At 41.5% G+C, this 20,707-nt stretch overlaps 2 protein-coding genes across 7 annotated transcripts; both read right to left on the minus strand.

Moving 5' to 3' along the window:
* Positions 1-1,220: 1,220 nt before the first annotated feature.
* Positions 1,221-5,930, minus strand: zgc:66455 (CUB and EGF_CA domain-containing protein). Of its 3 annotated transcripts, none has more exons than XM_010889275.3 (9): positions 5,532-5,734; positions 5,376-5,406; positions 4,063-5,265; positions 3,937-3,978; positions 3,754-3,821; positions 3,568-3,626; positions 3,278-3,444; positions 2,075-2,239; positions 1,221-1,852 (listed from the first exon to the last, which is right to left on the minus strand). In XM_010889275.3, exons 1-9 carry the CDS (start codon positions 5,613-5,615, stop codon positions 1,470-1,472), a joined length of 2,202 nt encoding a protein of 733 aa, XP_010887577.1. In that variant the 5' UTR covers positions 5,616-5,734; the 3' UTR covers positions 1,221-1,469. The 3 variants fall into 3 exon arrangements, with proteins under 3 accessions (XP_010887577.1, XP_010887576.1, XP_010887579.1); XM_010889274.3 differs by having other exon boundaries at positions 3,754-3,848; XM_010889277.4 differs by lacking the exons at positions 5,376-5,406; positions 5,532-5,734 and adding an exon at positions 5,756-5,930 and having other exon boundaries at positions 3,754-3,848.
* A 469-nt stretch (positions 5,931-6,399) lies between these two features.
* Positions 6,400-16,308, minus strand: b3gnt2a (UDP-GlcNAc:betaGal beta-1,3-N-acetylglucosaminyltransferase 2a). 4 transcript variants are annotated; one of them, XM_010889278.2, is made up of 3 exons: positions 15,956-16,308; positions 10,258-10,396; positions 6,400-9,488 (listed from the first exon to the last, which is right to left on the minus strand). In XM_010889278.2, the coding sequence occupies exon 3, from the start codon at positions 9,462-9,464 to the stop codon at positions 8,256-8,258; it is 1,209 nt and encodes a 402-aa protein (XP_010887580.1). In that variant the 5' UTR covers positions 9,465-9,488; positions 10,258-10,396; positions 15,956-16,308; the 3' UTR covers positions 6,400-8,255. The 4 variants fall into 4 exon arrangements, with proteins under 4 accessions (XP_010887580.1, XP_010887581.1, XP_010887582.1 ...); XM_010889279.2 differs by having other exon boundaries at positions 10,226-10,396; XM_010889280.1 differs by having other exon boundaries at positions 16,221-16,302.
* Between the last annotated feature and the right edge of the window lie 4,399 nt (positions 16,309-20,707).

Consider the following 20,707-nt stretch of genomic DNA (forward strand, 5'->3'; position numbering starts at 1 on the left):
GTTAAACGCACTCCCTGCCTGCATAATATGCTAACTCTGCTCCACATCCAATAGCAACAATTCAGATAGGGACCTGGACCGGTCTGACACTCTTATCTGGAGTTTTAGATCATTTAAAGGAATTTTGAGTTTATTTTGTGTCTTCAAAAACCGCATTTCTCTTATCATCGACTATTAGTTAGCATGTCTTAATTAGGGCAATGAACATCAAATCACTTAGCAGTTCTACACACTATTTACGATCAAATCACTTTTAAGACAACGGTATGGTAGGCCAAGCATACTGTGTATTTTGCTGTGGATCTTGGTGAATTGTGTAACGCATTTCAGTAGATTTAGCTACAAAATTTCATACAGCCCAACAGGCATATAATGTAATTGCTAAATACGATTAATAAATTCAAACTGAGAAAGTAATTTGCCTTGGTTTACTGCTAAGGTCTTTTTGCAGGTCGGCCTATAGCCTATTGAAATTCAGTCAGCACATTTTTTTTTTTTATCATTATGCAATTTCCTTGCATATGATTTTGGCAGTGGCACAAACAGAAAGAGCACTGTTTGACACCGTGTCATTTCAACGACAAAATACAATCTACCACTAAACATTTTTTACAGAGAGAGGATTAACATTTCTGAACTCGAGCCAGAGATTAGGTGCGATGGGTCTAGAGTTTCATCATATTGTGGAACAATCAACAATGGCTCATTCTTACCGTTTCTTTATCTATTCTACGACGGTCAATATACTAAGGCTTGCTTTTTCTCCTGCTCCAGTATTAGTTTTGTTTTACGTTTTCGAGTTACTATACTCATTGGCCTTTTATCTTTTAAATTCACCATTGGCTTTCGACATCACGACTGACAGGAAAAATAGACTTCATAGTTCGTTACCAAACCAAAAACTGGGCCTTTCCAGAAGCAATACCTATCGCTCGCTGCCACCTAGTGGGAATAGTGCGCCAGTTTGTAATTGCGCCGTATTGTACCTGGCAATTGCACAGGTGACCGGTGACATGCACACTTCATCATACAATTATTTCTAATTGCTTCACGATTGTTGCTCGTCTTAGTCAGAATTTCTCTTTCTGAAAAATGGAGCATTGCCCCCTCAACAGTAAAATGGTCATGCAAATAGCAGATATGCTAGTTCAACTGTTTACACTGGCATGTAACAGGATTTTACAGAAAAAAAACATTTCCATTTCAAAACAAAGCAGATGTGTAGAGCAAGTAAACATCTTTATTCACATGCATGTTTGGGGGGGGACGACAAATGAAATCCCCTTGTGGTGAGAGGGTACACATTCTTCCTAAAGACGGACCGTTGCAAACTAATATACAATTACTCAAATGTACTAGATACACCTGAGGAATTTACCAAAAAATATTAACTCATAAAATAGTGATGTATAATGCCCATAATTAGGACTGAATTCTCTTATTGGATGATCAGGACCACAAAGCCAACTTCACAGCTTTCCACCCTCTGGTTTGTTGTGCCCGTCAAGCGGCCTCAGGGGGCTGAAGCGCAGCAGGGGCAGGTCCACGGAGGGGCAGCAGTCCTGGGGGTGAACCCAGCCTTCCTTGGGCCTCCGTATCGGAGGTGGTGGAGGAGGGGGAAGCTCAGGGTGGGTGCTGATGGAACCGTCGCCGTTCCCGCCGTTGTTCCTTTTGTAGTCCGGGGGTGGGATGGGAGGGAGGCCGCTTCTCCAACAGGAGATCGCGAAGGCCCCCTGGTGGCGGCGGAGGTACAGGACACCAGCAGCACAGAGCAGCAGGATGAGGAAGCTGACCAGGAAGCACACCACATAGATGCCTATGATCAAATCCCCCATTTGTGCTGATGAATAGCCTAAGGACCAAGGTTAGGCAAAGGTAAGACACAGTTCACCTATCGCCAATCACCATCATTACAGAGCTAGCCTTTATGTCCAACATCCTTTTAAGGCTAGCTTTCGTCAGCGTCACTGTGGTTGAACCAACCAATCACAACGTACGACGTCCTTGTTCTTGGGGGAACAACGCAGGGTTATGCAATAGAAATCAGGTGACGGTACCGGAAAGGTGGACTCACTGTAGTGGCCGGTGCCAGTGGTGTTGACGCACAAGGTCCCTCCTGAGCCCAGCGGAGACATGTCTCTGTACCCAGGGTGGCAGTGGCACTCGTAGGACCCGAAGCGGTTCACGCAGTCCGCATTGACGTCGCACAGCGTCAGCTGGGTCGAGCACTCATTCACGTCTGTAAGAAAACCAGATGCACAAGCAGTGTGCATGGGGCATACAGGTCATTGGATGGAGCGTGTAAAAATACATTTGACATTTTTACATTCAAATATACACGAGGACACAAGTACAAAAACACATAAGGCTTAAAGGCAAGACTTCCTGGCTGAACGAGCAGCGTGAAAATGTAGAACATTTATTTATTGGCATTTTTTTTAATTCATTATCTTATTAGAAGGGATTTGTACTCCGTATGTTTGATCAATTACACATATGCTGAAAAGCTAGTCTCTCTCTCTGTCACCAACTTATAAGGCCAGTGTCTTGTGTTCAGGGGCAGGGATGAATGGAATGTCGGCTGAGCATGGCCTTGGCTCCTTTAAGCAGTAAGAGAAACAGGCCTCTGTCTGTGCCATAAAACCGCCATAAGAAACTGTTCTCTAGGAGGAAGCTCTTGAACAGTATGGGGTTATTATTACTTACATCTTACAGGTGAACAGAGCTCTATCCCTTATTGGGAAGAGCATAGTTAACTTGAGTCCCCATATAGTAACTGTCCAGATTGTTATATCTCAGCCTTTGACCAGGTTGTCTGGGCAACTGACATTCTATGATTTTCTGTCTCCTGGAGCTATTTGTGCAACCTTGCATTTGTAGACTAAACCGTAGTGGCTACTGCACCTTGTATGTATGCTAATTCTGTCATCTGTACTGTTGGAGGAGGATATAAGCTTGAAACTTGAAATGCATAATCAGAACAATCTATTATGACGCTATTCTGCTAGTCTCTGTACTCATTCTCTGTCAGTATTGTGACGGTTGTTCCCATGGTGCCACGTAATTAAACTTGAAGTAATCAACCGTTATACCAGACTCTGAGAAGTTCTTATTTGTATAAACCGCGAACATTTTCCATCTTCCACAATAAAAACCAGAACGCCATATACCTGGACACTGACTGTCCCCTTGGGAGTGTCTGCAATGAGGCAGAGCCATAATCATAAGTTGGATAGCAGCACACTGGGGAGGAAAGCAGGTTTGTATTGAGACTTGCCTACGGCAGACACGGAGATGACAACGCTGCGTGCGGAGCTGTTGCTGGGGCTAACCTCCCTGTTCAACAGCTCCTTCAGGACTTGATGCGGGTTCCAGTGAGCCGTCGTCCTCGTCGGTCCATCTCCAGTGTGCAGCCAAAAGATATAAAGCACCCCAGCATTCAGCCTGTTGAAACAAAGACAGATCAAGCTTCACAGGAAAAAATAAAACAGTCATAAAAAATGGATTCACAGTCAAGAAAGACATTGGACAGAACTATTGGTGAAAAACAATAGCAGTTAGAACAACCTTTTTATTCTTTTGCAGGATAGGACATCTGTGTAGACCATTTTGAACTGCTGATTCATCTGGAAAATACACTAATGGATAAATGCAGCTCCAACTACACAGGCAACAGTCAATTCTCATAGCTCATAAAGGACGGAATGACGTTGGTTGATGAATACATTAATTGCGCGTGAGAAGAATACTCACAAGAGACTTTACTGAGATTAAAAGTGTCTTTGCAATGTGGTTCCAGTCCTCCTCTGTGGTCAAGTTGACTTCAACAGACAACTCAAATAAGCGGTCTGGGAAACGCCAAAAGTAGGACACTCATACAATATTATTATTCTTCATTATCAATAGAATATAGAAAACGTTTTTTTTTTTACTCACCACCTGGTAGGTGTGGGACTTCGGAGTGATTTCTTACTTTCTCTGCAAAGTAAACATACAAGATTTAGAGACACACTTTTAATAAAACACAAAAGGAGGCATAACACGACGGTCAACAGTACCTACCATATCTCCTCTTGGAAAACGGTTCAACCATGTTTGGGAAATGATCAAAAGGATCCCGGGCCTCAATTGGGGAAGGAGTGTAACTAGTTGCCGTAGACGCATCTGCTGTGATATTCTGCCATTCTTGATTACCAGCCACTCCATCTCGGTCATTCATATCTTTTGTGTAAAACATGTTAGATACTGTAGGAGGGACGTGTTGTTTAGCAGTACCAGTAGTACCTTGGGATTGGGCGTCAACATTCCTTCGCATTGTCGATGTATTTGGTGACAAGGGTCTGGGATTCAAACTCTGGGTCTGCTCTGTGCGGTTCAGAGTGGTCTTCCTCACTGACCGTGAGGTCCCCCGGTGCGTGACCACCCCAGGAGAAGATGGGGTCGAGAGAACATCGGAATTGCGGCTCACCAAATCGCCACCTAGGTTCATCACATTCCAGTCGTCCTCTGTTGATTGGCCATCGGTTTTGCTCTCAATTTCTTCCGTCTCGTCTGAGATCCCCCTGTTCCAATCCTCTCCCTGAACAGGGGAAAACGTTGAGGTGCCCTCTTCGACCACTGGCTCCTCTGATGGAAGCTCATTTGCCACAGACGGAGGGATCTGGTGGAAAAAGTCTACAAACAAAACCTCTGGCTTGGCCTGTGCTGGCGGGGTGGGCAACTGAAACGAAATGGCTTCCCGAGAACCTCCCCCGTTCGTGGGGGAAAACCTGGCAAAACCTATTGGAACTGGCAAGGGTTTTGGTTTTCTAATTGTTGGTTTGGTCATCATGGGTTCTTCCGTGGCGCCAGCATTGGCATAGTATGTGACCGGTGGTTCCAATGCCTTGTAGCGGCCGTAGAAGCCCCGATGGGCCGGACTGGGGTTGCCCCCGATCAGCAAAACCACGTGTAGTGTGCTGGAGAGGGACACGTAGCTGGCTTGGCTCCAACACTTCTCCAGAATACTGTGACCGCCTGCCACCCCCATTGGCTCGTCCAAGTGAATTTGGTCCAGCTTCCCGGGGCACGCGTCAGCCGGGGTGAAATCCTCCAGGTGGAGGTACACACGTTTCCCAGGGTCTACTTGGATGGTCCAGTTGCACCAGAGTGGCGGGTTGGAACACATGTAGTCAGGGGAGAAGAACTCGCCGCTCTCGCCGCGCAGCACCTGGTGGCAGCTCCGCAGCGCGAGGAAGGCATTTCCCCCACTAACATGGTGGTCATCTGAGGAGAGGTGGAAAAATACTGAGTGGACAAAAATAACTCCAATGTCAAGGGATTTGAAAGGCATGAATCCAGAACTCAGGTTTTAATGAATACATATTAAGTCTCACCAGCAGGTCTGTAAGCATAATTTTCATTTGTCTAAGAACAAATAAAATAAATAAAAAGGATAGAGATAACATTAAATGAAGAATATAATAGGCATCTTGATGGTTGACATATCCAGATAATGTTTTTGTTTTTTGGATTAGGCGTAATCAACTTACCCAGGGCAGGTCGCAATTTGCCATAAATAAACTATAGCAAATAAGAAATACACGTGGAATGCATAACTTTAAATACTTTGACATTTTAGTTTCAGGATGTGTATATTTTAAATTAACTTTTATTTCGCAAGCAGGTCAGCTTCCTATATTACTGTGAGTTGTTCCCTGCGATGTTGCGTTCTCGTTTCCGCCAAAAGTACACATCAACAGGTGAAATTTATTACCAATTAGCGTGCCATTCCTTTCTTTATTTCTTACGTCGAGTTCTCTTCTCTTTGAAAAACCCATTGGGAAAGGTCAGATAGGAGGATCTTTGGCTTTCTTGTCCAATGGGTTGGAGAACGAAAGGAGAGGACAGCACACCAGGAGCGTGAAATTGAGAGACCTTTGATAAGATATGGTTGTGTCCACTAGGTGGCACTGCTACTCTCTTAGGTAAGATGAGAAAATGAGCAGGTCTGCTGTTGATGTTCAATACACTTGAATCGTTGGGTTATGGTGGCAATTGGGCATGCTGTTTATTTAATTTGCTGCAACTACCAATTGAATATCAGCGAGTATGGTATTATTTTCACTAATAAAATATGTTTGGTAATTTGAGTCACCGATGATCAACCTGTCATCTATCCGTCAAATGAATTAGAAAAAGAAAATACAAATAATTTACACACGCAAAATTGATTTGTTACTAAAATGTATGACAAAATTAAAGGATGTGATTTCCTACCTTAATTATTTTCGTTAGACCACTTCCGGTAATAAAAGCTGCAAATGTCTTCAATGCTGATTCGGTGTATGTTAGTAATAATCAATGTAAACCACAATTGTAATTGGTTTATAATTACAATAAGGGCCACGCATTCACATGAAAGTTATTTACTTTGTTAACCTTTATTTATGATATATTCAATACATTTATTTTGTTCAGTCTAGCAAAATACCATTATACCATTATAAATTAACAGATGAGCCAATTTGCTAACCCCAGTAGCTGCAACAATGCATACACATAGATGTGCAATATGTTTTCATATTTAAAAAACTGTTCAATAAAACAATGTATTATGTCAGTATGATTTCCTTGGTCACAAATTCAATGGGCAACATTTACTACTCCAAGAATGACCAAGTAGCAGGCCTAGCCTATTCTGTCCATAATGTTCGGTGGATTGAGATGTGTTAATAGTGACAACTGTAGGTCTACTGTAGCGTGAGAAAGCACACTGGGAGGGGGGCATGATATGCATCAATACAGTCGCTTTACCAACAGCAAACTAATTAGTTTTATCAATACATTTGAATGTATTTTTTATTAGCCTACTTCAACCGCATTTCTCTCACCAATTTCATGGCGTACAATTCGTGATTAAGGCCTTGCTTCTTCGCAACAACTCACAACGGATTCAGGACGGTCAATGTCCAAATACAGTTGGCCTATGTATTCCGACTTTTGATACGATTATTGGTTGTTATCACGCTGCACCTTCGGCTCGAAGTCATTCTTAGAATCCTAGACCAAAAGGAACGCTCTCTCCTGCCTTCTATCTGGCAGTGGCTAGCGTACGACGATGCACGGCAAAGGTTTTTGATTACTAAACCCCCATAACTTGGCCTGCGCTGGCTAATTGCATCGCCCTTCCTGAAACCTCTAAGACTTTAACTGCGAGCCAGTGACTTCAATGATGCGCAATTCAGAGACCCCTGTTCTATCAAATGTTTTGCAGCAGCCTTTACAGCACATAAAGAGCTATAGTCACACAGCTTGCTTTCATTCGACACCAATGTTCATTGCTTTCTTATACTTAAGAACTTCTTAAGTAGATAGTCAAAACAGCTGAACACAACCGTACGTTTCTACGGTAATCTCTAGTACTAATAAAATAAAATGTTACCACAGCAGAAACATTCGAACGAACAAATGCTGACATTGCTAAAAATTCCGGTAATTTACTTACTAAATGTGCGCACAAAAAAAAAGTGTATTCCTATAGGATCAAGTACAGGAAAATCTACAGAAAAATAAAAGAACCAAGTCTTGACTGTTGCCTGGTGTACGTTTTTCCACACTGATATGCTACATCAAAGAACACTGGTCATTCAGATCATTTACATACTGTAATGTCTGACCACTGGCTAAGCCATTTAGTTTACACAGCAGTGACACAGAACACGCCATTAAAGACATTGTTGTGAGAGAAAAAAAAAAATTCTAAACAGGGACAATGCAGCTGCCACATTTTTAACTAAAAAAGCAAAATACTTCACCCTGGTTTACTCAACAGTTTTAAGGTTAAGCAAATAGTTCTGTTAAGCTCCTTGCGGTGTGTATGGGTTTTATGTTGGTGTACCAGTGTCTTGAAAAACAGGACAGGCAGGACACCCAAGCACTGTGATCGTGACAAATTACATTTGTTTGTGTTAGTTATCCTTGTAGGACCATCCTGATCCCACAAGATCACATTCCATTTGGCCACACCTGACATTAGATTTGCTGAACACTGAAAATTGCTCATGGTAAAAAAAACAAATACTTTGCAATGCTTAGAAGAAAGGCAGCGGATTCCTCTAAAGCTGGAAAACCCAGTTGCTTCTAAACCTCCATGAACTCCACAACAACCAATGAAAGCACTTTAGATCACATCATACAAATAATCTTAAAGACCATTGAATGCATCACCAATGGTCCCCTATTCCCTATATAGTGCACTACTTTTGAGAGATATCTCACTGACAGTCTAGTTCTGGATCACTTAGCCAGGCCCATATTTTGATCATCTCGTTGGGGTTCCGACTGTGCACGAGCATTAAGCTCTTATACGCACAAGGGTTGTCTCTGTATTTTACGTCAATGTCAAACGTCCTAAAGCCCTTGTGCTTCTCCGGTGCCAGGCCAAGCCTCTGAAGACACATCCCCGTGTATACATCGTCGATAGGATACAGTGCTACCTGCTGGGAGATGTTTTGCAGGCGCAGTGCCAGGTCTCCAGAGTACAGGAACCCTCCTCCCCCAGCATAGGGTGGATAGGTCCCCACGAACACACTCTCCGGGATAAAGTATTTGAGCTTCTGGTTCCGGTGTGGGCCGGCATTGGTGATAACATCCCCTATAAAAAGGTCCTTGGCCTTGGCCATTCCGGAGGAATTCTGCAGGAAGTCCAAGATCCTCCAAGTGTTGACGAAGACGTCGTCGTCGCCCTTGAAGACGAAGCGGGCGTCAGGGCAGCGCTGGCTGAACCAGTCCAGGAAGAGCACCTCTTTAAGGGTGAGGTTGAAGAAGGAGTCCCGGTAATCCCATTGTAGGATGTCCCGGTGAAGAGCCGCCTCGTGGCGGAGCATCCCGGACAGGTCGGGGAAATGGTCGATTGCCGTGGCATCGCCCAGAAGGAAGACCGTAGCTACAGTATGATTGGCCAGAACACCCGCCCGTCCCCACGACTCCCTGATAGCCTGCCGCCGGTCAAAATGCGGAGCCAGGGACTTGACGGCCAGCAGAAGGTACGGTTTCCCCTTGCACACATGCGGCTGGTCCATGATCATCGGATACGACCGGCAGCGCATGTGCAGCAAAAAGTCCTGGAAACGGGGAGGCAGGGAACTGAAGTCCTTCACCTGGGTGGTGACTCCGTAGTCTGGTCGGCAAGGGTCCGGGGGCCTGGTGTCATTGAGCCAATCAGGCATCACCCGCAGGGAGTCGTTGGTCAAAGCCGGCATCAGGATTGGATTGTAGATGAAGTCCAGCCTCTGCTGCTCCTTATTCCAGAAGGCCAAACTGGTCTTTTCCTTTCTCCAGAACCTCTTGGACGGGATGTGGACCTTCCTCTGGCTCCCCCTGTCCTGGCCCAGGTTCCGAGACACTCCCACCAGGATAAAGATAAAAACATTAAGCATCATCATGATGCATAGCACCCGGGTTTTTTTCCGGCCCCCGTGCATCTTGAATCTCCTCGGTCTCCGGACCTAGACAGGAAATGAGAAGTGACAAACAGGAAGTAAGAGATCACATTAAAATCGAAACCAAAACCTACAGGATAAAGAGACTGTAGGTAGCAACCGTAATGAGATTTGAAGACTTACAACAAACTCAGGAGGCATGGGCCCATTTGGAAACATAATGACAGGTAGTCATTTGCCACAGACTTGTAGGAAAATTAAATGTATAAGGACAGTAGTTTGAATGCAAAGCAGTTTAAAAGCCCATGGTTGGTGCTACGTTTGTGTCGGAGCCAGTCCCAGCAGTAGCTGCATACCAGCCAGCGTTTCATCCCCTAATCCTTCTAGAATGAGTTGTGCACATTTTTCTTCACTCCTTCTATATTTCCTTCTCCTCCTGCCTCTCTTTCTAAAATGCCCCGATCACCATTGTCATGTGGTCCCAATTCAAGTCCTCATGACACCAATTATGGCTGGAGGTGTGGCAGTGTGTTCAACGGATATACTGGCCTCCTCACACAGACAAGCCACATATCCATGTGCATCAATGTTCATTTCATTGTGATCCTTCTTAATCCTCAAAGCACTGGCATGTTAGGAATCTGTATGCTTGTTCAATGTAAATGGAGTGTACAGCGATCATAAACTAGTGCAATGAAAAACAGTCTTTCATAGAAGTTATAATTGTGGTAATCTGGCACAACTTTTCATTTTACGTTATGCATTCATTTTAAATTTCCAGTTGGAGATTAGAAGTGACATACTGTGTCTTAAGCACCATGATGTGGCATATTACCAGTGAGTTGGAGGAAAATACTGGTCAGGCTGAACCTGATTCTGTGGTCTTGATGTTGATCTTCTCAGCCCATGTGGGTCTCCTGAATTGGAGAAGGGCCCAGAAAGGGGAACTGGTCGGGTATTCTGGCTTCAGCTACCTTGAAACAAACAAACATAAACAGAACCATGTCAGCACTGCCTTTTTCCTTCCATTGCAAAGGATTTTCATTACAAGACTCTAGAAACCAAAGTGTAATTACAGTGGATATAAAAAGTCTACACACCCCTGTTAAAATGCCAGGTTTTTGTGATGTAAAAGAATGATACAAAGATAAATCATGTCAGAACCTTTTTCACTTTCAATGTGACCTATAATGTGGACAATTCAATTGAAAATAAAACTGAAATCTTCAATTGAATTTACATATATTGAATTTACATCACAAGAACCTGGCATAAAAGTGTAGACTTTTTATATCCACTGTACATGTACAATCTCTCCAAAAATACCTCAAAGATCCCTCAAAAGCCAGGTTACAATAAGAGTTAATGTTTTCATCCAATGGTTACTCAAACTTGCCTTCGGGGAGCGTTCGGAACATTTCACAGATAGCACACCGGACTGAACTTGTCCTAACCATCCAGTGCCTGATTAGTGAATCAGGTGAGACTACCTCAAAGCTACAAGGAAAGTGTGGAACGTCTGCAAGGAAGGGTTTGGGAACCACTAGTCACTGACAATAATTACCTTATTTTGATCTTCTGTCACTGTAGATCATCTACTGAAAGCAATGGAATGCTGTACCTTTGACCTCAGAGGCTCATGCTTCAGAATTTATTTGATGGCTTGTGTATAAAAACTGTACGGAGAGCTAGGCTACACTGATTCAGATGTTGCTCTGCGCGTGCACACATTTGTCTGTGGGCATGTTCAACCTGCTGGGAACTAAAATAGGAAAAATGTGGGGATATCCCCGGCATGAAAACCTTGATTTTGAGGGGTTAGGTTTGGGTGAAACTTCCCATAATGATTAAGTTTAGGCATTAAGGCTAGGTAACATTAAGATATTACTGGTTAGGTTTAAGCATTAAGGATGGAAGCTAGATTAGATATAAAGGTTAGGTTATTGAGGTTTATGTTAAGGTTAGGGAACATGGATTGTTTGTTTTTGCGTCTGCTTTGAAGGCTGAGCAACAAACATGCCCCACTCACTTGTAATATATCCTATTTACAGTGCCCTATGGGGCCTGGTCAAACGCACAACACTATTGGGAATAGGGTGCCAGTTGATATGTAGCCTAGCAACCAGTACAGCGTACAGAACATTCCGCTTTCCTCGGTAAGCAAACACATCAGTGGCAGTCAAACATGGAACATGTCAGCAGTGGAGATTTATTTTTTGTACTGTTCAGCACTAGCAGAAGGCCTGCTCAGTTTAGGTGGATTACAGTGGCGTTTCATTCTGACACTGGGGACATTTTATAACAGTGGTAATGTTACATAACATATGAACTTAGTTTCCGTGAAAATGATTATAGGCTACCAGTCGCAAAGTCTATAGTTCCTTTCTTAAGAGCAGGGTCTGTCATGGGGAAACGCAGTGATAGAGACAGATGGGAAGAAATATAGACAGAGACTCCCGAGCATCTTATAATTAAACCCTTAGAAGACATGTTAACCAAAGCACGGTTAAGTAATTAAAAACAGTAAAACAAAAAAAGTTCTTGGCAACCGTAGGTATCTCATAACAAGAACTTTCTCGAAAATTTTTTTCAGGGCATCCAAATGAAGTATGAAAATGATTACAAACTGCCGTCGGGGTCGGTTCAAGTGCTTTCAGTATGATGGATATGCAGGACTATATTTGCTTTTGGTCTCCCAATAATCGGTGTCGATAAATCGGTCAATCTCTAAGAAATACACACAATAAATTCTAGTGTAGAGTTACAAATATTTACCTTGGTGGACTGCGGACAGAAACTACAAAGGAGATTTAAAGCCTGACATGCGGACTCAAAATGCCATTGTATGCATATATGGACTTCAGTTATATTCGCATTCCATAGGAATGAGTCAAACCTTGCGAGAACAATGTCCTGGCGTTCTCATCCGACTCCCCTGGGGTGGCAGGAGCTGAATAGAGGTGATTGCTGAGATAAAACTGTTATTGCCCATAAAAAGAATTAGTATTTCGATATGCTTCATTATATTGTACGTGTTAAGTATACTTTTTTACAGGGATGTTGCGTAGAAAATTCAGTTGGCGGACAGGGCAGTTCATAGAGGGAGCCAGACCAAATATCTGCTCCTACTACTGTTTTGATACATTCTTTGATATCTGCGAGGTTTTCCTGTCTTTTGTTTTATTGTCTTGGCCAAAGTAAAGATTAGCTAACTCAGGCTGGAGGTGAGTTCCTGCCATTTTCAGTGAAAAGTAAGACTTCTTGCAATGTTCAGATGGAGGGGCTTTTAGCAAGCTACATGTTTTCCAAAACTCCATAGACTGCAAGTTGAATAATACTAACAGAACATAAACGATATAGATTTCTACGGTTTCTAGGGATACTATTTCTATGGTTACAGCTACATCAGCCTTTTGTTGTTTTATAGAATGTCATAAATGGAGATAATGGAGACTACAGTCTCACAATGTTCCTTCAGCAAGTACAAAAGGGAAAAAAATACAAATAGGCACGTCTCAGTGTATATGAGAAGAAAGTAGTCATAGGTCTGTAGGAGTGATGGACTGAAAATCTTCGATTTCAGGCAAACGCCAGTAGGGCTGTTGCATATATAACCCAGTTATGTTTGTGTAAAGTTATAGTTATCTGGTTACAAATGGGGGCTTCAGGGAGAAAAGATGTGTTAAAAATGCCTCAGCCAATTAATTGGTCCCAGTCATCCAGTGCCCATTCAGTATGTGGCTATAAAGCAACATAAAATGTACATTTATTTTACATTTTTGTCATTCAGCAGACACTGTTATGCATACATTTCAAAAGAGCTAGGTAAAAAAAACACACACAGTTAAGTACTAAGTGCATTCTAATCAATTAATTAGATATCAGCAAAGGCAAGTGCTGGATAGAAGCCCACACAAATAAACAAATAGTTATCTGAAGACAACAGACAAGGATGGCGGGGAGTGGAACATCTTATTAACGAATAGATCATACCGTTGTCTGTGTACAGTTTCCTTTCCAGCACTGGACCACAAGTATCCCTCACTACCATTACCATAAGATTTAAAAACATGTCAGTGAATACAAGAGACCAAAAGGATGTTGACTGTATCCACTGGTGTAACAACTTGGTTTCTGTGGTAAATTTCCCTGTGGAACCCATTAGGCCCCAAAACATGTTTCAGTCAGTGGTTCTACCTGCTGTACCATATCTCTAGAAATAATTGCCAACCTCTCGCCCCCTCTCATAAAGCACTCTTTTAGATGAATAACTGCTAGACATAAAACGTTGAACCAGGGGAATTGTTCGCAAATATAGTTTGGGTGCTACAGGGTTATGCCACATTGCTGTGGCTCCAATCTCTCTGTGATTTTTATTTGATTAAAGGAATCGATCAAGGCCCCATGGACAGGCTGCCACATTTAGTGTTGCCAATTAGACAAATAGACAGGGAGCAGAACTAGCCAACAGTGCTGTTTAGAGCAAACACCGCTTCACACTGTTTGAGGTACAGAGAGATCCTCACTGGCAACTGTAATTAGCCTATGATCGCAGATACCCTGGCGTAGCTGTCGGCAAGAAATGGCAGTATCTTTGGGTAAAGCATGCTGTCCACAAGCTGTTGGGGGGGGGGGGGGGGGGGACCTCCAGCTAGATGTAATGCAAAAATATATTGTACCACTTTTGCAAAAAACTTCTGGATTCACTTGAGTAATTTGTAATTCTATTCATAGTGTTTTTTTTAATTAATGAGACAAATTATATAGAACTTCAAGTGGCTTTTGGTTTCAATAAGTTAGAGTATGTTATAATGAACATATAGTATTCTCCTAATAGGTGAAAATCAGTCATATTCCCTAAAACAGTGTCTTTTTAATGGTTAGAATACAGTAGTGTGGAGGCCTTCACCTCCTATCTCCCAGTGTCTTTTTAATGGTTAGAATACAGTAGTGTGGAGGCCTTCACCTCCTATCTCCCAGTGTTTCTGTCAATAACGCATGAATAGAAATGGGATGAAAAGGTTGTACTCACTACTGTAAGTCACTCTGGATGAGCGAATATGATAAATGACTTACATTCTATTGTTAGGTTAAATACTTAATGGCTTAAATGTAAATGTTAAAGCCTTACATGTTCTACTATTCTATCCTGAGACATTGACTTTGTTTAATCTGGAAAGGACTTTGTTTTTAAAAATTCTATTTAGAAAATCTAATTTATTTTTAGGATGGGACGAAAGCACTGTTCATAAGCAGGGGGCTCTGTCGTGGAATTGTATTTTTTAGTAGCCTATACATAAAAATAATCAGACATTATTTGAGCTTACCTTTAAAAAAAAAAAGATTAAATAGCCTAATCAATTATTTTGTTCAATCCTATGTGAACTAGTTAAGACATTTGTTCACTCTTTAGGCTAATTTCCGACAGTTTCCCTCACTGTCTTAACATACTGCTTTATGCACAATAATATAAGTGAGAGATAGAAAAAACAAAACAATGTTTGATCTGGTGGGATAGAAAAGCACTTCCTCAAATTTGGCAGTTCCCTATTTCATGCTGAATGTAGGTTAGCCAGTAGACTTGGACGAAGCAGTTATTACAACATTTGTTTTCAAGAGTCAAATTTTTTTTTGGTTTTGATCTGCATTTTTGGTTTTATTCGGCAAAGAGTGATTACCAACAGCAGTTAAACCTCTCAATTTGCTAATTGTTTTGCAGTTCTCTCTCAGGGAACAGACGTTGCCCTGTTTTCTTCACTCATTGCCCTTCGCTGGCAGACCCGGTCAGGGTGAGTCAAGCATAAATATAGTAAAACATAGTTTTTGACATTGTGATGTCTTTGCGAACGTTGATGGATGTCCAACACTGCCAACAGAGGATTACATCTATGTCCCAGTTCTACTACCTACGGGACATTTTAGGGTTCTTTCATGAGCCAACTGGAAGTTAAGGATGATTAGAAAGCCTCTATGATATGGCTAGGGTTGGATATTTAGCTAGGACACCCAGGTTTATCACCCTACTCTTACAATAAGTGCCAAGGGACTTTTAATGACCAGGACACATTTAACATCCCATCTGAAATACAACATGCTATGCTATGTTTTTGCAAGGCTGGTGAAATAAACATCCTACCTACCAATGCCAAAATCTACTCATTACTTAACACAACTAAATTACTTAAAAATAAACACAGCACCTTCAAATTAGCAGCTTTCTAAGGCTATTGTCCATTATCGCTAGATTAACATTTAGGCTACATTTCCCAACCTTATAATCAGAGAAATTTAATAATAATGAGAAATAATAATTTCATTATGAATTTTCTAAATTGTTGTGGTGGAGGAACCCCAGACCCCCACCAAAATTGGAACCTGCGATCTTAAACGTCAGTTATGGTTGCATTTGAAATAGAACAGCAATTCCGCTACAGCCCTAAGACTCAAACACACAGAAACGTCTAACTTACAAATTTACTTAAAATAGTTGAGTTAACAAGTGTTATTCTCAATAACCGATTGCTATACTTTACCTGTATAGCTAAGTTTCCAATCCAAGCAGTCCACATTTTTACGCACAAGTCAAACGCCTGTCTAACTGTAAAACACGCAACGCTTCCATTATCTCTTTGCAGATAGTTATACGTAGTGTAACTTGTCGCGCCTGTGCAATTAATGACCAATCCAGGAGTTACATATATTGTTGGTTGCAGTAGAAATGCTGTGTAAATGGAAGTCCTTCATGTCTTTACAAAAACAGAGAAAAATACCCCTGTATTAAGTATTTTCTTATCTGACCTCGACCGAAGTTGACTTCTCGCACACGCTCAGCATTTTCAGCCAGAGGTAAATTCCACTCCTCGTCTACCTCAGTGGAAGGGGAGAACTGTAGTTTCCTATCGCAACGTTTGATGGACACGACTCCTCCTTGCATTGCGTGACGTAATACTTTGGGGCGGGCATTCTCTTAAAAGTAAAAATCGTTTTAGCGACCATGTCATTAGACTTCTTATTCTAAAACCAAAGATCATGGAAGCAAGGATCATAATGAACTTAGGAAATTCACTTGAACGATGAGGGATTAATTCACATTCTTTTTCAGTCTTGACTATACAAGATGTATGTTATAAAATCAAATATAATTATTAATAAATCAAGTAACAACTTTTTGACCATAAGAAAAATAACAGAATATTTAGCATTTGGATTGGCTTGTCTATGGCAAACTAATTTGGATTACAAATAAATAATAATAATAATATAAATATGTACAGATTTCTCTGCACTTACATGGCACTTACTCTTTGTGCCCAACCCTTACATATAACAGGGAGCCTGCCCGGAGATATGAATGTGAATGTCTGAGTCTCGGATGTGTAACTAATTTCACCTGGGTTAGATGTGCCAAATGTAATGCTGTGCACTATATCATTCTCAAATGTACAGTATGAATAAACAACATTGGCGGCAGTCTATAATGAAACATCACAGCACTGTGGACAGATCTATTTGAAAGTATTGTTTCTTGTGTGTGTTTTGATCTATGGTTCTATGAGCATTTCCAATGCAATAGTTCACACTTCCAGGTTACAGTCTTTGGTGATATCATATGCTTACAAAGCAATACAAAACACTAAATCTTCTTTTGTCATTGCAAAATGTTAACAAGGAAATAAAAAATGTGTTTAACTATTAGTTTACCTGATAAAGATTTAAACTTAATAGGTGACCTCCTACTTGAGCATTCATTTTTTACCGTAAATAAGGAAAATGTGCGTGTTTGAACTTGAAAATACACACTGGAATTATTGCATTTGAAATAAAAAATGTGTACCCATAAACTGGCCAAAAAACTGCAGAAGTATTGTTGATATGTCAGTGTGAACTTTGCATCTTCAGTATGTCCCTCCATATTAGTTCTGGCATTTACCAACTGTACCTACATACAGTTATCCTTGGAATCCCCAAAGCCTATTTATAATGCACTGGTGAAACAGGCCCTGGCCTAAGCTCTTCACAGTTTCGTCTAGAAACATCTTTGTACATTTTATGGACCAGATGCAACCTCTTGTAGTGTACTCACAGGCTATGGAAGCCAAATCAGACATTTACGCTTGGTTCTCAAAACCAGGGGAAATGATAGGCAACTGACTTGAAAGACCAACATTTATGTAACATAAGCACAATACAATAGACATATAAACTTCCCAGAATGTTTCCTTGCCAGTGGCTTTTCTTTAGACAGTGGTGGTGTAACGTGTTGTTTCCTGCTTCCCTATCAAAGCATTCCAGTAGTAAGGCCTTGGTCAGAACCATTCCTCTAGGGTAGTAGGGTGCATAATGCCCTCTGGTAATTATCACAGAACCTATACTATTGTCAGATAGACAAAGATCTGGAAAACCGAAAGCTCTTTTCTAATACTGCCATTGACTTACAGTAACAATTTTCAACAGTGCAGTCCTTCGTTTACATAGGACATATCACGAATATGGCAGTCACTACAACCTATTTTAAATCTATGAATACTTGAAAACAAGCTAGCAAGCACACCACATTTATTTCTAGTAAGTTCTGAAGCAGAGTCATTTACAGGGAAGTTGAACATTGTGGTGATTGAGGCTCTTTACTGGTTTCTGTGTGTTCTGGTTTCTGCAAAACAGAAATTCTCTTGTTCTTTTGCATATTAACATGATTCAATCTCTAATCTCATTAACTGCATTTTACAGGACTGGGTAGAATGCATGTCTGCCTCATTCATAATTGTATTATTACTATATATTTGTGGTTTAAGGCATTCAAATGAGGAGTTCGTTATTTTTATCTGTAGTACAGGGCCAAGTGAATGTGTGTGTGAGAGAGATCCATGTCATTCAAGTGCCAAAAATAATATGCATTTAGGTTCCACACTGTCACGTTATGTTCACTCATCTGAGTTGGTCTGCCAAGGAGGTTGTTGTGCCTTTGAGTAACCACAACACAACTGGCTTCCTCAACTTTGCTAATCCAGCGGATCGCCACCCGAGAATAGGGTTTTAATTGGTACTTGTGCACAGATACATTCAATAAGCATTTATAAATAAATCAAACAGAGCTCTACACACTGGATACACACTAGATAGGCCAGCACTGGCCCTGATCCAAAGCCTACTGATCACAAAGGCTTAAACTAAAGTCAACAAGAAATTAATAAAAGAGATCCTAAAGTCTTTGCCTTGACAATGGGATTTGTTTGTCCATAGAGTGGAATGGAGTGCTCACTCCTATTCCTTTCTTTGGATTGGTGAATACATCTTGTTATACGAATATTCAATGACAAGTGCTGACGTCATTCAGTGGAGAACGACATGCTATGCTAGTCTTTTAAATATGATTACACGTCACTAATTTCCCTAGGTACAACAGCAACGTTAGATTTTTCATTTACATATTTCACATGCATCACATATTACTAATCATTACATCAGCACACTTGTAACAACTTGAGCATTATGAAATTTCTACAAAATCAAATAAGCCTAATTTACCAAAATAGTCATTTCAAAAATGACTACATTCTCAACGCTTACTCATTGACCCTGTACTAGAACATCTTGTTTAATAGCTAACTTCTTACCATGGACAGACTGGGAGCCGTGATGTCCTTCTCACTGTGCCTCCTCTCCTGTGGGTAAATTCAAGGCACTGTACAGCTGTCACAAAGCTGTACACCATTTGTTTTTTTCTTTACAAGACAAGCTGGGAGGGGTCCAAATACAACAAAACTGTGATGTAACGTACATAACAAAAATTTGCATTTAGTTAAATGCAAGCATATAATAAAATGTAGTGGTTTGTATTGTGTAATACTAGCAACAGGGCATCAAAAGTAAAACACAGCACAACAACCCAAGGCCTACATGTTGTTTTCACAGTAACCATAGTGGCCACATCAGCTCTACCCACCAACAAACCATCTCAGTATACTACGGGAGGCTGCTTAGGGGAGCACAGCTTACTTCATAGAGAATGGTGTTTGCGAGGCCTCAGGGGGTCTGGATTAGGAAAAAGTGTGAAAATGTATCCACCCACTACCGTACTACCATTACTCTATGGATGAGAGTCTCTGCCAAGGGACCTCAATGTAAATGTATAATAGACTATCTGGAATGGAGTAAACTGAATGGTGTCTAACATAATCCAGATGATGTGATAACGCTGTTTCCTCTGTGACTGCCCTTAACACAAGCCCTTTCCTCTCACTTAAGACACCACAATCCTTGTGCTGGAGATCAGTGTTCATCCATTGAACACGGTGCTAGCCAAAATAAGGAGACACAGATGAGAATGTACAGTTGTGTCCCTGGGGGCCTTTTGACACAGAGGTGTCTAGAGTGGTACCCCATCCGTGATAAAACCAGGAGGATCTCATCCCAGAGGCTGTCACATGCAGTCTGAGCTGTTCGGCTAGGGTGTCAGGCTTCCCTTTAGTTTACGAAGCCAGTGATGGCTGGGGTTGACTTAGAGTATGGAGATGAATTTGGTTGACGAGATGTCCATGAATGTACAACGAACTCTAGTATATTACAAAGTCTGATTAGGTACACAAGGTAAACTGTTGTTCTGCGTTTATTAATTAGAACAAGGAACTGTGTGAGAACTACAGTATCTCACAAAAGTGAGTACACCCCTCACATTATTGTGAATATTTGAGTATATCTTTTCATGTGACAACACTGAAGAAATTAACCTTTGCTACAATGTAAAGTAATAGGTGTACAGCTTGTATACCATGTAAATTTGCTGTCCCCTCAAAATAACACAACACACAGCCATTAATTTTTAAACCACTGGCAACAAAAGTGAGTACACCCCAAAGTGAAAATGTCCAAATTGGGCCCTGTGTGTCAATATTTTGTGTGGCCACCATTATTTTCCAGCACTGCCTTAACCCTCTTGGCCATGGTGTTCACCAGAGCTTCACAGGTTGCCACTGGAGTCCTCTTCCACTCCTCCATGATGACATCACAGAGCTGGTAGATGTTAGAGACCTTGCGCTCCTCCACCTTCCTGTTTGAGGATGCCCCACAGATGCTCAATAGGGTTTAGGTCTGGAGACATGCTTTGCCAGTCCATCACCTGTTTGCAGGCTTTCTTGTGCATCATCTTTAAAAGAGGCTTCCTTCTTGGACGACAGCCATGCAGACCAATTTGATGCAATGTGCGGTGTATGGTCTGAGCATTGACAGGCTGACCCCCCCACCCCTTCAAATTTAACACACCTGCTCCCCATTCACACCTGAGACCT

The sequence above is a fragment of the Esox lucius genome, chromosome 9 (genome assembly GCF_011004845.1).
Source record: "Esox lucius isolate fEsoLuc1 chromosome 9, fEsoLuc1.pri, whole genome shotgun sequence".
Classification (NCBI taxonomy): domain Eukaryota; kingdom Metazoa; phylum Chordata; class Actinopteri; order Esociformes; family Esocidae; genus Esox; species Esox lucius.